At 48.6% G+C, this 16,864-nt stretch overlaps 1 protein-coding gene across 1 annotated transcript in view; it reads right to left on the bottom strand.

Moving 5' to 3' along the window:
* The window catches only part of SLC40A1 (solute carrier family 40 member 1), a 445,358-nt gene extending 428,911 nt beyond the window's left edge, over nucleotides 1-16,447 (bottom strand). The window contains exons 1-2 of the mRNA XM_068244931.1: nucleotides 16,101-16,447; nucleotides 15,938-16,005 (exon numbers count right to left, since the gene is read on the bottom strand). Of these exons, the coding sequence (XP_068101032.1) occupies nucleotides 15,938-16,005; nucleotides 16,101-16,146 (114 nt within the window). The 5' untranslated portion in view covers nucleotides 16,147-16,447. The remainder of the gene's footprint in view (nucleotides 1-15,937; nucleotides 16,006-16,100) is intronic.
* Nucleotides 16,448-16,864: the final 417 nt, after the last annotated feature.

Raw genomic sequence — 16,864 nt, forward strand, 5'->3', positions numbered from 1 at the left:
ACTGCCTGTGTTCTCTTACAGGATGATTCAAGAGAAATGCAGATGTCCCGTTATAGCAAATAAATCTATTCTCTTGCAAATTGATATGGTTCTACACCTTATTCTTGCCCTTCTGCACCTTTGAATCACTCTCAGCTGATACATAACCCCTTCAAATGGCTCCATCTTCTCTGTCAGCAATGATGTGACAGGAATAACGACAGAGCAGTGAAGGAGATAACTTATCCTAAATTTAACGCTAAACCACGCCCACTTTCATTTTCATGAATTGCACTTTCTTCCGTTTTAATGCATCACTAACGAATGATTACCGAATTATTACCGAATGCTCGCTAACAGCTGTAGATAAATTTGATGAATCCTGAAATCAACTTAACGAATTCGGTATTTTACCGAGCTGTCGTTAAAAAATTCGATAAGTCTTGATGAATCGAGGCCAAAGTCTCCTCCATACCATTCAATTCACAGCACTTGAAGTCAGGTATATGTCAGACTGACCATACACCTGCACAGGGGCCACATTTATACTAGACTGGACAGCACCAGGGGTTCCGTCGCGTTCATTGCTCATCCAGATATGGTGAGCCAATACCGCCATGCACCCAATCAGCACGAGATTTACAATGTACAATCAATACATGCAACCAATTTCCACCTGAAATTGGTTGAATAATCGGTCGGGCATGCTATTGGCAGCACAGATTTTCATCCAATTCCATAATTATCAAATTGAATAGCTGATCAGCTGCCAAGTCTAGGGATGTCTCTATATGTCTACACAGAAGACCATCTAAGGCCAAATACCTACTCCATGTTCTGCAAGTGATACTAGATCTGGAACCCATGAGCAACACTTTTGTAAGCCTTTTTGTAAGGGTTTGTGATTTGCTAATGTAATGCTATGTGTGTGATCCGATTTGTAAACAAAACAAGAACACCCATACCATTACTTTAGCTTTTCAAATCACAAGCGAAAACTGCAGCTAGTGAGTCCCAGGCCTTAGGCTGCTTTCACAGTGGGACGTTACAGGCGCACGTTAGAGAAGCCTGTAACGCAGCCCAACTCACAGCAATGAAAAAAATGGGCTGTTCAGTGCCCACGTTGCGTTACAGTGTAACACTGCACGTTCAATGAAAGTGCAGCATGCTGTGCGTTATACGCGGTTTGCACATGCTCAGTAATGTTTGTTTTTTAGTTTTTTTGGGTAATTAATATTCACTGCACTGCAGTGTTTTTTTTCCTGGAGCGGCCGCTTATTGGCTGGTGGGACCACGTGATGCGGAGTGTTCCGATCACGTGGTCTCCAGTCTTTTGTCGCATGCGCCCTTTTCGTTCTATCACTATCGAACGAAAACGGTGCAACAAGAGACGCATAACGCCTCTCTTGGTAACGTCCAAAATTTAACCCCACCATGCGTTGCGTTAGGCGGATGTTACGGGATCATAACGTCGCCTCTAACGCAACGTCCCTGTGTGAAAGAGCCCTTAGGGCTAGTTTACAGCACTTTTCTAAGTGCCAGTGATTCAAAAAAAGGAGCTCTTGCTAGTGTGATGTTGAGTGTGCTCTCTTGAGCTAAGCGATAAAAAAAATAATAATTTACAAATAGCATTACATTAACAAGCGCTTTTCAGATCACTGGCACTTAGAAAAGCACTGGTAGTGTGAACCAGCCCTAAGGGTCCTTCTATAGTATGCACGCTGCCTTAACCTCCTTAGCGGTAACCCCGTGCTGGACACGGGGTAAGCCGCCGGAGGGTGCCGCTCAGGTCCTGCTGGGCTGATTTTCATAATTTTTTTTTTTGCTGGACGCAGCTAGCACTTTGCTAGCTGCGCCAGCACTCTGATCGCCGCCGGCCCCCGCCCGATCGCCGCTATTTGCTGCGGCGCGCGCCCCCCCCCAGACCCCAGCGCTGCCTGGCCAATCAGTGCCAGGCAGCGCCGAGGGGTGGCCCGGGACTCCCAATGACGTCCCGACGTCAGTGACGTCGGTGACGTCATCCCGCCCCGTCGCCATGGCGACGGGGGAAGCCCTCCAGGAAATCCCGTTCTATGAACGGGATTTCCTGATCGGAGATCGCCGAAGGCGATCGAAGCGGGCGGGGGGATGCCGCTCAGCAGCGGCTATCATGTAGCGAGCCCTCGGCTCGCTACATGATTACAAAAAAAAATATTTTTTTTAAAACTGCTGCGCTCCCTCCTGGCGGTATTTTTCATACCGCCAAGGAGGTTAAAGGGAAGGTTCAGGGAGGCGTTTAAAAAAATAAAAAATACTAATCCACTTACCTGGGGCTTCCTTCAGCCCGTGGCAGGCAGGATGTGCCCTCGACGCCGATCCGGAGGCTCCCGGTCTTCTCCGGTGGCTCACCCAACCTGGCCAGCCGGCTTCCTCATCGGGCTTCTCCTTGCGCTCCAACGTGCGTCTCACTGACGTCATCGGCCGTCCTGCGCAGGCGCAGAACTACTGCGCAGTACAGCCTGGAGGACTTCTGATGACGCGAGCGCGACTGCGTGAGACACACGGAGCGCACAAGAGGCCAGCCTGGCCAGGTCGGGTGGGCCACCGGAGGAGACCGGGAGCCTCCGGAGCGGCGTCGAGAGCACGTCCTGCCTGCCACGGGCTGGAGGAAGCCCCAGGTAAGTGGATTAGTATTTTTATTTTTTTTAAAACACCTCCCTGAACCTTCCCTACCCTTCACTTAATGACAAGCTGGTGCTCTACAACGTACCCACAAATTTACCAAGAATTCATCCAGGAATTCAAACAGGATTCAACAGCCACAGGACACTGCTGGAAACTACTACTCTGCATCCACAACTGCCTCCAATGCTGTAGCTAAAAATGCCACTGCTGGACATATGTTGCAAGGACAAGTAGACTCTGCTTCTTTATTTACACAGGTTTGCTTGCACTAACTGCATACTCATATAAACTGTTTAGTGGTTGGAAACTTCCTGGTTATAATCAGAGACCATTACCATGTTTACTGCACTTTTTCTTATGTTCTGCCTGTGCAAACATCTACAAGTTGCATTGCAATATGCATCCTCCCAATGTACCACACTCCATATTCATTTCACCTGCTCTGCTTTCCTCACCTTACTCAGCTTCTCATGAACTGTTAGCTCTCCTGAAATCTCTCCCCCCCAGCAGGCCTAGTGCACACCAGAGCGTTTCCGCTAGGGTGGCCATCCGTCCGGATTTAGGCCGGACAGTCCGGTTTTTGGACTGCTTGTCCTCCGTCCGGCGCAAGGCAAGGTAGGACAGCCAGATGTCCTCCTTTTTGGGCTGTGTGGAGGGAGAGAGCGCAGAGAAGAGGGAGCGGTGGGCACAGTGGGAAAGGGGGGACATATCCCCCCCCTCTCCTCACCTTTGGGCTCCCCCTTCCTCGCTCTACCCTCTAGAACTAAAGTTTTGGGGTGACTGGCAGCGGGCGGGACTTACCTCTGCCTCGCTCCAAGCGCTGCGTTGTGACCTCCGGTTCATGAGTTATTTGAGCCTGTTCTTTCCTGTGAGTGTAATGATCTGACTCATCCGCTGAGCCGAATCAGTTCAGTGGATGAAACAGGAACTGCAACTAAACACTGTGTGCAGCTGCAGTTCTTGTCTCATCCACTGAACTGATTCGGTTCAGTGGATGAGTCCGTCACAGGAAAGAACAGGCTCAAATGACTCATGAGCCGGACATCACTACTGCTTCGCCGTGGAAGGAGGCAGGTAAGTCTCACCCGCTGCCAGCCACCCCAAAACTTTAGTTCTAGATGGGAGAGCAAGGAAGGGGGAGCCCAAAGGTGAGGAAAGGGGGGGGGAGATGTCCTCCCTTTCACACTGCTGTACCTACCGCTCTCACTTCACTGAGCTCGCCCCTCCTGCCGGGGGACACCTGGCTAACTATTCTGGGGACACCTATAGACCTGGCTACATATACTTGGGATACCCATAGCCCTGGCTAAATATACTGGGGACACTATACACCTGGCTATCTGTACTGGAGACACCTATACACTTGGCTAACTATTCTGGGGGAACCTAAAGACCTAGCTACATATACTGGGGACACCTATAGACCTGCCTAACTATTCTGGGGACACCTAAAAACCTGGCCATCTGTACCGGAGACATCTATAGACCTGGCTAACTACTCTGGGGACACCCAAAGACCTGGTTACCTATTCTGGGGACATTATACACCTGGCTACCTATTCTGGGTACAACTATACTCATGACTACTTATACTGGGGACACCTATAGACCTGGCTACCTATGCTGGGGGTACCTATTTTGGGGTAACTGCTGTCAGATTATCTGTATTTATGGGGAACCGCTGCCATATGTTAGGGGCACGGCTGCTGCCAGATTTTGCGTATTTTGGGGAACTGCTGCCAGATTGTGTATGTTTGGGGGGGACCACTGCTGCCAGATTACATGTATTTTGGGTGTTATGTGTATTTTGGGTGATCTGCTGCCAGGTTTCGCGTATTTTGGGGAACTGGTTCCAGATTATGTGTATGTTGGGGGAACTGCTGCTGCCACATTCTATTTTGGGGGAACCACTGCCATATTATTTGTATTTTGCAGGAACTTCTACTAGATTACGCGTATTTTTGGTGAAATGCTGTCAGATTACATCTATTTTTGGGGGCTACTCTACGGCAGAGCTCAAACTTCCCCGGCAGACAATTTACACCACTGCTAAGGTCATGTATATTTGGCCCCACCCATGACTACGCCCACGTTATGCTTGACCACACCCACTTTTGACACGCTCAGTACGATGTCCTCCTTTTCAGGGTGTGATGTCCTCCTTTTTGGGGTACTGCAAGTGGCCACCCTAGTTTCCGCTGCGGTTTGCGATCCGCTTGCGGGTGCGGATCCGCTGGGGTAATGTATTTCAATGGGCTGGTGCACACCAGAGCGGGAGGCGTTTTGCAGAAACGCATACTCCCGGGCTGCTGCAGATTTTGGATTGCGGATGCGTTTCTGCCTCAATGTTAAGTATGGCCGGTTACACACTGAAAGCGTGCAGGAGAACGGCTCCTGCACGCGTTGCGGCGTGTCGTCGGGAAACTCCGGTGCAACGCTGAGTAGCGGTGGTAGTAGTTAATTAACCCGAAGGGGAAACGGCGAATCCCGACGATAAAATGCGCCGGGATGCGTCGTACCGCAACGTATCGAAACACAGCGCCGGGTGTGAAAGGTAAAAGTAAAGTCTATGGACTTTCCTTTTACCTTGGTTAACGCAAAGTATAGACTTTGCGGTAAAACGTGGAAAAAGGGCTCTGGTGTGAAAGAGCCCTATAAAAAAAACGCAAACCGCTCTGAAAAACGGCACTTCAGAGCGGTTTGCCAGGCGTTTTTTGTTACAGTAGCTGTTCAGTAACAGCTTTACTGTAACAATACATGAAATCTACTACACCAAGAACGCTTCCCAAAACCGCAAAATGCTAGCTGAAACGCTACAGAAAAATAAGAAAAAGCGTTTCAAAATCTGCTAGCGGTTTTTGGTGTGCACCAGGCCAGAAATCCCATTACATTTAAATCCCATTCACATTTGCTTACTCTCTCCCTCCTACTCTTACTTGCAGCTGGTGATATATCACCCAATCCTGGGCCAAAGCCTGCTGCCAGACAAGCATCCCCCGCTGACCGCATCCAGTGAAAAATGGCGCCGGTTAAATAATGGCGCCCCCTTCTGCCCGATATTAGTCTAAAACGATATTTATCATTTTAAAGGTTAAAATAGTGCAGACCTTTTGAACGAAATTTATCGTTTTAAAACTTGTTTTTCTTTTGTCCTGCCTGAACGATATTTATCGTTTTAAGCCCTGCTTTGCTGCCCTTTGGAAAATGTCTGCCCGCCGACTTTAATGTTTAATAGCAAAGCCCCCTTAAACGCTAAAAACACCAAATTTGCAGGGAATGTTAAGAAAAAATGTGTGAACAAGAGGAAAAAATGTTTTTTCAAAAAGACCTTATAGTTTTTGAGAAAATCGATTTTGAATATTCTCCTTCTGACCGTGGGAAAATTAAACGCCCGCCGACTTTAGCGGTTAATAGCAAAGCCCCTTTAAATGCCAGAAACACCAAATGTGTAGGAAATGTTAAAAAGAACAGTGAGAAGAAGAAGAACATTTTTTTTTAAAAAGACCTTATAGTTTTTGAGAAAATCGATTTTAAATGTTCAAAGAGAAAAACTATTTATTTAAATCGCGTAATGACATTTCTGCGGGGAAACAATTCCCGCCGACTTTAGCAGTTAATAGCAAAGTCCCCTTAAATCCTAGCAACACCAAATTTGCAGGATATGTTAAAAAGATACGGGGAAACAATATTTAAAAAAAAATTGTATTTATTTTTTTTTAAATTTAAATTTTTGTGTTATGTTCTGAGTGTGGGAGATTTTTTGAAAAAAATGACGTGGGGTCCCCCCTCCCGAGCCTCTGTAACCCCTTGTCTCCCATGCAGGCTGGGATAGCCAGAATGCGGAGCCCCGACCGACTGGGGCTTCGCACCCTGAGCTATACCAGCCCGCATGGTCCATGGTATGGGGGGGGCTTCGGGGGGGAGGGGCGGCCAAGCCTTCCCCTCCCTCTCGGAGCCCTTGTCCAATCCATGGACAAGAGGCTCTTCCCCACCTCCGGTGCCCCAGGAGGAGGTGGGGGCGATGACTCCCTGGGGGGGGGGTTCAAGGTGGCGTCTGGGAGTCCCCTTTAAGAATGCCTGCCCCGCTCCCAGGAGAAATGAGTATAGGGGTGCAAAGTACCCCTTACCCATTTCTATAAAGGGTTAAATGAAATAAAAACGCAACAACGAGAAAAGTCCTTTAATGTTCTAAATTAACTAGAAATACTTACCTGTACCTTTAAGAAAAAATTCCCACGCCATTATCCTCAGAAAAGGTCCCGCGCTATAATATGTTATGTCCCACGACGACAGTATCCTCTGTCTTGCGATCTTCAGAAATACTTACCTGTACCTTTAAGAAAAAAATCCCACGTCAATTAGGTCCCATGACAGTATCCTCCATCTTGCGACCTTCTGTTGCATGTTGATTGAAGATCTCCGCCGCTCCGCCGCCACACACGCCGCACTGCTCTCAGCTATACTTAGTATAGCTTAGAGCAAAAAGCATCTTTAAAATGTGGCTCCAATGGCCCCCATTGGTTCCTTATCAGACCAATGGGGATCAGGAGTATCCTCATTGGTCGATGAGGAACCAATGGGGAGCCTTGGAGCCAAATTTTAAAGATGCTTTTTGCTTAGCTATACTTAGTATAGCTGAGAGTGCGTCTATACAGACGCATTACCGCTAACTCCCGCTGCCCTCCCTGCCTCTCTCAAACCTGTCACCCTCACCCATGCTGGCACCCAATGCACCCATGGGTGCCAGCATGGGTGAGGGTGACAGGTGGGGGGGAGGCAGGGAGGGCAGTGGCAGCCAGCGGTAATGCGTCTGTATAGACGCACTCTCAGCTATACTAAGTATAGCTAAGCAAAAAGCATCTTTAAAATTTGGCTCCAAGGCTCCCCATTGGTTCCTCATCGACCAATGAGGATCCTCCTGATCCCCATTGGTCTGATAAGGAACCAATGGGGGCCATTGGAGCCACATTTTAAAGATGCTTTTTGCTCTAAGCTATACTAAGTATAGCTGAGAGCAGTGCGGCGTGTGTGGCGTCGGGACAGCGGAGATCTTCAATCAACATGCAACAGAAGGTCGCAAGATGGAGGATACTGTCGTGGGACCTAATTGACGTGGGATTTTTTTCTTAAAGGTACAGGTAAGTATTTCTGGTTAATTTAGAACATTAAAGGACTTTTCTCATTGTTGCGTTTTTATTTCATTTAACCCTTTGTGGAAATGGGTAAGGGGTACTTTGTACCCCTATACTCATTTCTCCTGGGAGGGGGGTGGGCATCTGGGGGTCCCCTTCTTAAAGGGGACTCCCAGATGCAACCATGAACCCCCCCCCAGGGAGTCGTCGCCCCCGCCTCCACCTGGGGCAAGGGAGGCGGTGAAGAGCCCCTTGTCCATACATTGGACAAGGGCTCCGGGTGGGGAGGGGGGGTAGGGGGAGGCTTGGCCGCCCCTCCCCCCCCCAGGAGCTCCCCCATACCATGGACCATGCGGGCTGGTATAGCTCAGGGTGCGAAGCCCCAGTCGGCCGGGGCTCCGCATTCTGTCTATCCCAGACTGCATGGGGGACAAGGGGTTACAGAGGCTCGGGAGGGGGGACCCCACGTCGTTTTTTTTTTTATAAATTGCTATCAACTTTTTTCTTTATGTTCTGAGTGTGGGAAATACATTTAAAAAAAAAACTACGTGGGGTCCCCCTCCCGAGCCTCTGTAACCCCTTGTCCCCCATGCAGGCTGGGAAAGCCAGAATGCAGAGCCCCGGCCGACTGGGGCTTCGCACCCTGAGCTATACCAGCCCGCATGGTCCATGGTATGGGGGGCTCTGGAGGGGAGGGGCGACCAAGCCTCCCCCTCCCCGCCGGAGCCCTTGTCCAATCCATGGACAAGGGGCTCTTCCCCGCCTCCCTTGCCCCAGGTGGAGGCGGGGGCGACGACTCCCTGGAGGGGGGGGGGGTTCATGGTGGCATCTGGGAGTCCCCTTTAGAAATGAGTATAGGGGTACAAAGCACCCCTTACCCATTTCCACAAAGGGTTAAATGAAATAAAAACGCAACCACGAGAAAAGTCCTTTAATGTTCTAAATTAACCACAAATACTTACCTGTACCTTTAAAAAAATGTTCCCACGCCATATCCTCGGTAAACGATCCATCGTATAAAGTATCCTCTTTCTTGCGATCTTCAATTACCTTGATTGAAGATCTCCCACGCCAATTAGCAATACTATACCTTACAATGCGTCCTGCGTACCGACGCATAGCACCGGCTACCGCTGTCCCCCCGCCTTCTCACCTGTCACCCTCACCTAGCCTGGCACCTGGTGCACCAGGTGCCACCCTAGGTGAGGGTGACGGGTGCAGGCAGGTGGGGAGAGATCGCGGGAGCTGATGCTATGCGTCCGCACAGGACGCATCCTAAGGTATAATAACCGGCTCATCAATGAGCCGGTTCTTTTTGTATTGAATTGAATGAGCCGGCTATAGACACACTCTCAGCTATACTAAGTATAGCTAAGCAAAAAGCATCTTTAAAATTTGGCTCCAAGGCCAAATGGGGATCCTCCTGATCCCCATTGGTCTGATAAGGAACCAATGGGGGCCATTGGAGCCACATTTTAAAGATGCTTTTTGCTCTAAGCTATACTAAGTATAGCTGAGAGCAGTGCGGCGGGGGCGGCGTGTGTGGCGTCGGGACAGCGGAGATCTTCAATCAACATGTAACAGAAGGTCGCAAGATGGAGGATACTGTCGTGGGACCTAATTGACGTGGGATTTTTTTTCTTAAAGGTACAGGTAAGTATTTCTGAAGATCGCAAGATGGAGGATACTGTGGTGGGACCTAATTGGCGTGGGAATTTTTTCTTAAAGGTACAGGTAAGTTTTTCTGCTTAATTTAGAACATTAAAGGACTTTTCTCGTTGTTGCGGTTTTATTTCATTTAACCCTTTATGGAAATGGGTAAGGGGTACTTTGCACCCCTATACTCATTTCTCCTGGGAGGGGGGCAGGCATCTGGGTTCCCCTTCTTAAAGGACTTACGATGCCAACTACGTAAAAAAAAGTTAATTACCTGCCTCTAAGTTTCAGGCACGGAGGACGCCGTCAGCGCCCTCCGTGCAGCGCCGCCGGGTCCCCCGCTCATTATCCCCCCCGGACCGGCTCCCGACCCCACGGCCCGGGTCGGGCTCTCCTTCCCCTCCAAAGATGGCCGCTTCCTATGGCCACGACTGCGCAGTCCGCCTGGCCGCGAATGCGGCTGCGCAGCTCTAGGGCCAACCCCTCCGTTCCACGCTACGTAGCGTGGATCGGAGGGGTTGGCCCTAGAGCTGCGCAGCCGCATTCGCGGCCAGGCGGACTGCGCAGCCGTGGCCATAGGAAGCGGCCATCTTTGGAGGGGAAGGAGAGCCCGACCCGGGCCGTGGGGTCGGGAGCCGGCCCGGGGGGGATAATGAGCGGGGGACCCGGCGGAGCTGCACGGAGGGCGCGGACGGCGTCCTCCGTGCCTGAAACTTAGAGGCAGGTAATTAACTTTTTTTACGTAGTTGGCCTCGTAAGTCCTTTAAAGGGGACTCCCAGATGCCACCATGAACCCCCCCCCCCCCAGGGAGTCGTCGCCCCACCTCCTCCTGGGGCACCGGAGGTGGGGAAGAGCCCCTTGTCCATGGATTGGACAAGGGCTCCGGGGGGGGGGAGGGGAAGGCTTGGCCGCCCTCCCCCCCGAAGCCCCCCCATACCATGGACCATGCGGGCTGGTATAGCTCAGGGTGCGAAGCCCCAGTCGGCCGGGGATCCACATTCTGGCTATACCAGCCTGCATGGGGGACAAGGGGTTACAGAGGCTCGGGAGGGGGGACCCCACGTCATTTTTTTCCAAAAATTTCCCACACTCAGAACATGACACAAACATTTTAATTTAAAAAAATAAATAAATAACATTTTTCTAATTTTTTTTTAAATATTGTTTCCCTGTATCTTTTTAACATATTCTGCAAATTTAGTATTGCTAGGATTTAAGGGAACTTTGCTATTAACTGCTAAACTGCTAAAGTCGGCGGGAATTGTTTCTGCAAAAATTTCATTAGCAATTTAAATAGATACATTTTCCTCTTTGAACATTTAAAATCGATTTTCTCAAAAACTATAAGGTCTTTTTGAACAATTTTTCTTTCTTCATGTTCCCACTGTCCTTCTTAACATTCCCTACACATTTGGTGTTTGTGGCATTTAAAGGGGCTTTGCTATTAACCGCTAAAGTCGGCGGGCGTTTAATTTTCCCATGGTCAGAAGAAGAATATCCAAAATCGATTTTCTCAAAAACTATAAGGTCTTTTTGAAAAAAAAAAAATGTTCCTCTTGTTCACAATTTTCTTCCTAACATTCCCCAAATTTGGTGTTTTTAGCTTTTAAGGGGGCTGTGCTATTAAACGTTAAAGTCGACGGGCAGACATTTTCCAAAGGGCAGCAAAGCAGGGCTTAAAACGATAAATTTCGTTCAAAAGGTCGGCGCCATTTTTTATCCTTTTAAAACGATAAATATCGTTTGATAATGTAAGTGAATGGGGTGCCATTTTTATGAAACGGTGCTGGGCGCCATTTTTCACTGACCCGCCGCTGACCTGCTTCACACACTTTACATCCCTCTGCCCACAAATAACCTCAACATCCATCCTCGCTCCAACCTTATTTCCATCCATCCCACCCACAAACACATGCTCCCCATACCCTGCGGTCTCTGGAATGCCAGATCCGTCCGCAATAAACTTACAGCAGTCCACTTCCTCTTCCTCTCCAAATCCCTCACCATCCTCGCACTCACTGAGACATGGCTCACCCCCTCTGACTCTGCCGCAGAGGCTGCCCTCTCCAAGGAGGGGCTTCACCTCAGTCACACCCCCAGACCAGACAACAGGACTGGGGGAGGGGTGGGTCTGCTCCTCTCCCCATCCTGCACCTTCCGTGTCCTCACCCCACCTACAATTCACATCATTCGAGGCCCACACCATCCACCTCTACCACCCCCTCCCTGCCATTGTTGCGGTCTTATACCGCCCTCCGGGCTCCACCCCACAATTTCAATGACCTGGCCTCCTGGCTCCCTCACATCCTCTCCTCTGACCTCCCCATCATCCTTGGGGATTTCAATATTCCCATCGATGAAGCCAAGAACTCCGCTGTGACTCGGCTACTCACCATTGCCAACTCACTTAGACTAGTACAACACACCAACACCCCCACTCACACTGCAGGTCACATTCTCGACCTTATATTCACTAAATCCACCACCATTGCAGACCTTGACATCGCACCCTTTCCACCCTCAGACCATCACCTTCTCACCTTCAACCACCTCACGGAAGGCACCTCCAAACTAGCCGCCCACCCACCTGGTCGATGGCAGCGAGACCTACGCAAGCTCAACCCTAGCGTCCTTGCTGACCCCCTCCATGCCCTCTCCTCACCCTAACCTGTTCTAATCTTGCTGCAGCTCAGTATCGCCAAACTCTCTCATCAGCCCTAGAGAAAGCTGCTCCACCAATATTTCGTCGCAACCGACCCCCAGCCCTGGCGCACTACCCATACTCGCAACCTCCAGAGGAAAACACACGCAACTGAACGGAAATGGAGGAAAACTAGACTTAACCAGTATTTCCTACAGTACAAGACCAACCTGCTGCAGTTCCGCACTGCCCTTGCTCATGCGAATACTTTACCAAGCTCATCGGAGCACAAGCTTCCAACCCCCGGCTTCTTTTTGCCACGTTCAGCTCCCTACTTAAACTCCATCTGCCAGGAAATATCCAATCTTCACCTCCCACCCCCTCCCAACCAGCTCCTCCTCCACCCTATCCTCCCCTCACATCCTTCACTCCTACTACCACTGAGGAAGTCAACCACCTACTGCAGACTTCCCATACCACTACTTCCCCCCCCTTGACCCCATCCCTTCTGATTTACTCCAGCCTCACTTCACAGAATTGGCCCCAGTCCTCACTACCCTGTTCAACCTCTCCCTATCCACAGGCACCTTCCCCTCAGACTTCAAGCAGGCCACTGTAATACCCCCTGTTCAAGAAACCTTCCCACGACCCCTCGCTACCTTCCAATTACCGTCCTATCTCCTTCCTCCCCTTTGCCTCAAAACTCCTTGAGCGTCTGGTTCACAAACGCCTGACCCAGTACCTCAATGCCAACTCACTGCTACACCCACTGCAATCTGGATTTCGGCCTGCCCACTCAACCGAAACTACTCTCACCAAAGTGGTCAATGACCTTGCCTTAGCTAAAGCTGAAGGTAAATACTCCATTCTCCTCCTCCTTGACCTTTCAGCAGCTTTTGACACAGTAGATCATCCCCTACTCCTCCAGCCCCTCCAGTCCATGGGCATTCATGATCTCGCCCTGTATTGGCTTTCAACCTACCTCTCCAACCGCTCCTTCACGACTGACTTTAATAAGTCCTCGTCCACCCCCAACCACCTCTCAGTGGGAGTCCCCCAAGGTTCGGTCCTTGTCCCCCCTACTGTTCACCCTATACACATCCTCCATCAGCAAAGTTATCTCCTCCATGGCTTTTAACTATCATCTGTATGCAGATGACACCCAGATCTACCTCCACACCCCTGACATATCCACCACTACCATGGACAAGGTCTCCTCCTGCCTATCAGCCATCTCGTCCTGGATGTCCGCTAGGTTTCTGAAACTAAATCTAGACAAAACAGAATTTATGATCTTCCCACCCCGGCCATCCATGAACCTCCCAGATGTGCATGTCACTGTTAACCACACTACCATTCGCCCTACCTCTCAAGCCCGCTGTCTGGGGGTCACCCTGGACTCCGTACTCTCCTTCACTCCCCACATCCAAAACCTCACAAAGTCCTGCAACTTCCACCTTCGTAACATCTGTAAGATTCACCCTTTCCTGACCTCTGCCACCACCAAACTCCTGATCCATGCCCTCATAATTTCCCGCCTTGACTACTGCAATGCCCTGCTGTCTGGTCTCCCTATGACCCGAACAGCCCCACTGCAGTCCATCATGAATGCAGCAGCCAGAATTATCCACTGCTCCCATCGCTCCACTACGGCGGATCCCCTCCTTGAATCCCTTCACTGGCTTCCTATCCAGTCCTGAATCAGATTCAAGAGACTGTGTCTGTCCTACAAATCTGTCCACAAAACCTGTCCAACCTACATTTCCGATATTACTCAGATGTAGACACCTAGCCGCTCACCCCGCTCTTCCAATGAACTTCGCCTAACCCACCCCCGCATCACCAGTCCCATGCACACCTCCAGGACTTCTCAAGAGCTGCTCCAAAACTATGGAACTCCCTACCTCCACCCGTTAGGGCAGCCCCCTCCTTCAACATCTTCAAAAAGGCCCTCAAAACTCACCTTTTCACTCTGGCCTACCACCCCTCACAAGTGCTCTAAACCTACAGCTGAACTCTGGTCGCCTACCTTTCGTGTCCTTACCTCTCCCTCTAGATTGTAAGCCTTTGGGCAGGGTCCTCCTTTTGTGTCCTACCTGATCATGCACCTCCATTACTGTGAACCCATGCTATGCATCTGAGTGAACCTAACTTGCCTAATCTCCATGCTCCCATGCAGTGACTGACTAAGCATTACCTTGTACTCATACTGTGCTGCATGATCTGGTCTTTCTTGTATTCCTGTATTGTCATATTGCTGTATGTCACCCCTAAATATTGTCTGTAACCTAAACTAATGTCCAGCGCTGCGTAATATGTTGGCGCTTTATAAGTACAATAAATAAATAATAATTTATAAGCTGACTTATAAAAATGTCCTGCTAGACTAGAGCCTCTTAATGGCTCCAGAATGTTTTTATAAGTCAGACAGTGCTGCTGTCGCTGTGCGCGTGCATTCCCGTGCACATGAAAATAGTGGGGGGGGGGGGGGGGACCATAAAATAAAAAAAAAAAAAAACCACCACAAAAAAAAATTAAAATAATACACCTTTATTTCAAAATACTCTATTGTCACCATACTTTGTACTAGGGACCCAATTAAAATCTTGTGATAACCAGAACAAATAGGCAGATAAAATGTGTGGATTTTATGCACAGTAGAAGTGTTTATATTAAAACTATAGGGGATGAAATAGCAGAAAGTGTATTTTTCATTTTTTCCTTGTCTTTCTCTTTAAAATGCATAGAAAATACAGTAATTATTGAAAACAAATATCAACCCCAAAAAGCCCAATTGGTGGTGAAAAAAACAAGATATAGATCATTTCATTGTAATTAAGGTATTGGCAAATGAAAAGGATGACCACTGAAAGGTGAAAAATCGCTCTTGTCCGTTCGGGTAAAAACACCTTTAGGGTGAAGTGGTTAAAATTGCATTGCCATGGTGACAGAAAGTAGCATAGCGGACGTGCAATGCCACCATTCAGTGCAACAAAAGTATCCTTCACTGCGACCGTAAATGTGCATTACTCGGAGGGGACGTGCTCCACTACTCCCGATATGAATGTATCATAATTATCATTGCATCACATTGGGATACAATAATATAGTCTGTTGCAACAGGACGCAATGGATTCAGCGAAATCCACTAGAAGTATTACAAGACTCAGCATTGTTTCAAGTTAGTTACAGAAGTGCTGCAAACAGAGCAGGTTTAAAACAAACAAACAAAAAAAAAAAACCCCACAGTAAACTGACATACAAGCCGTGCAAAATGCATGCAGATCAGGTGCTCTGCCAAAGAGATCATCAGGACTGCCAGTCAACTGGTATTGTTTAAAAGGAAACATCCGGTGGCTGGGAAATACTGTGCCTGGAAGGAATGCTAGTCTAGACCATGTGAGCGCAATCACGAGCGCTGCAGCCACGGGCTTGCGCAAGTGAAGCCAACCTGCTGAGGTCAGCATCTCCAACGGAAGGGACCCCGAGCCACTGGCTGGGAGCGGAGCTGCGGCGTGGGACATATCGGCCACCAGGTGATAGAGGAAGCCCCAGGGAAGTATAATTTTTTTTTCTTTTAACCGCGGATCTTCCCTTTAAGGTTAGGGATTCAGAGGGTACTGGCATTGCAGAAAAGCCCCAAGGTACGCAAACCAAAGAGTCCCACAAAAACATAGAGAACTGAAAAATGTAATATTAGTTTGTGTGAGCAAGTCAAAACAATACTACCAAAGAAAAGCAACCATCTCATCAGCCTTATTAGAAATAGACCCCAGGGTCTCTGCTCCATCTTTGGTCATTTTTAAAAGGACATAAAAGAACCTGCATCTGTGCCTAAAAACACTTCTAAAATAGTGTACTCACCCAGGTGGACAAAGCGTGTCCAAGATACATGAGAAACTTTGCAGAGGTAAGATAGACGACACAGGATCCTACAAATAAATTACACAAAATACTCCCTTATGGTGTGGTCTGAAGTGTATTAACAATTTAATTTGTAATTTATCAACAATAAGCAGTAACTCACCTAAACATCCTGAGTGTTTCTCATCCGCTTTTGCTGTTTTTGACATGGTGATATACTAGTATTTAGTCCCCGTCCTTTAACTTCGTGTCAGCAAAGATTCCAGTCGTCAAAGCAAAGCATTAAAATAAATCTTGCTCTTGTTTTTCTTTCCAAACTTAGCTATCACTGTAGCTGAAGTTGGAAAGCGATAATCTTATTTAAAAAAAAATCAAATTAAGATCAGAGTGATCTAAAAGCACCCCTGAACCCCCGTTATCATCTCTTACTCGTTTAATGTGATCCTCAGTACTATGGTTTTTCCCGATAACTCTTTTATACCCTACCAGGCTACAGTAGTGCTTGCACACGGCAACAGCAAAAGCCAGTCTGAATTTAGATATCTGCATACACACGCCCACTTGACCCTTCCCTGCATTCCAGGGCACTAACATTGTTTGCTATGTCTAGGGATCATGTGATAAAATTGTGTGTGCTACGAAGTAACGAACATGCTTTAACCACTTAAGGACTGCAGTCATAAAACTCCTTAAGGACCAGAGCCTTTTTTTCCATTCAGACCAGGGGTCGAGTCCTGCGTGAACGCGGGGGGACGACGTCCACTCACTTTTTTTGGAGAGTGGACGCTGTCCACCCTAGCACCCTGGAGGGGAGCTCATAAAGAAAAAATAGTTCCTGGAACTCACAGGTATTTTAACAATGAATACCACACAATTGTGGGAGCATGGGACTGGCAATGGCAAAACCAGAAAAAGAACAATGAGGAC

This window comes from Hyperolius riggenbachi, chromosome 7 (genome assembly GCF_040937935.1).
Source record: "Hyperolius riggenbachi isolate aHypRig1 chromosome 7, aHypRig1.pri, whole genome shotgun sequence".
Classification (NCBI taxonomy): Eukaryota; Metazoa; Chordata; class Amphibia; order Anura; family Hyperoliidae; genus Hyperolius; species Hyperolius riggenbachi.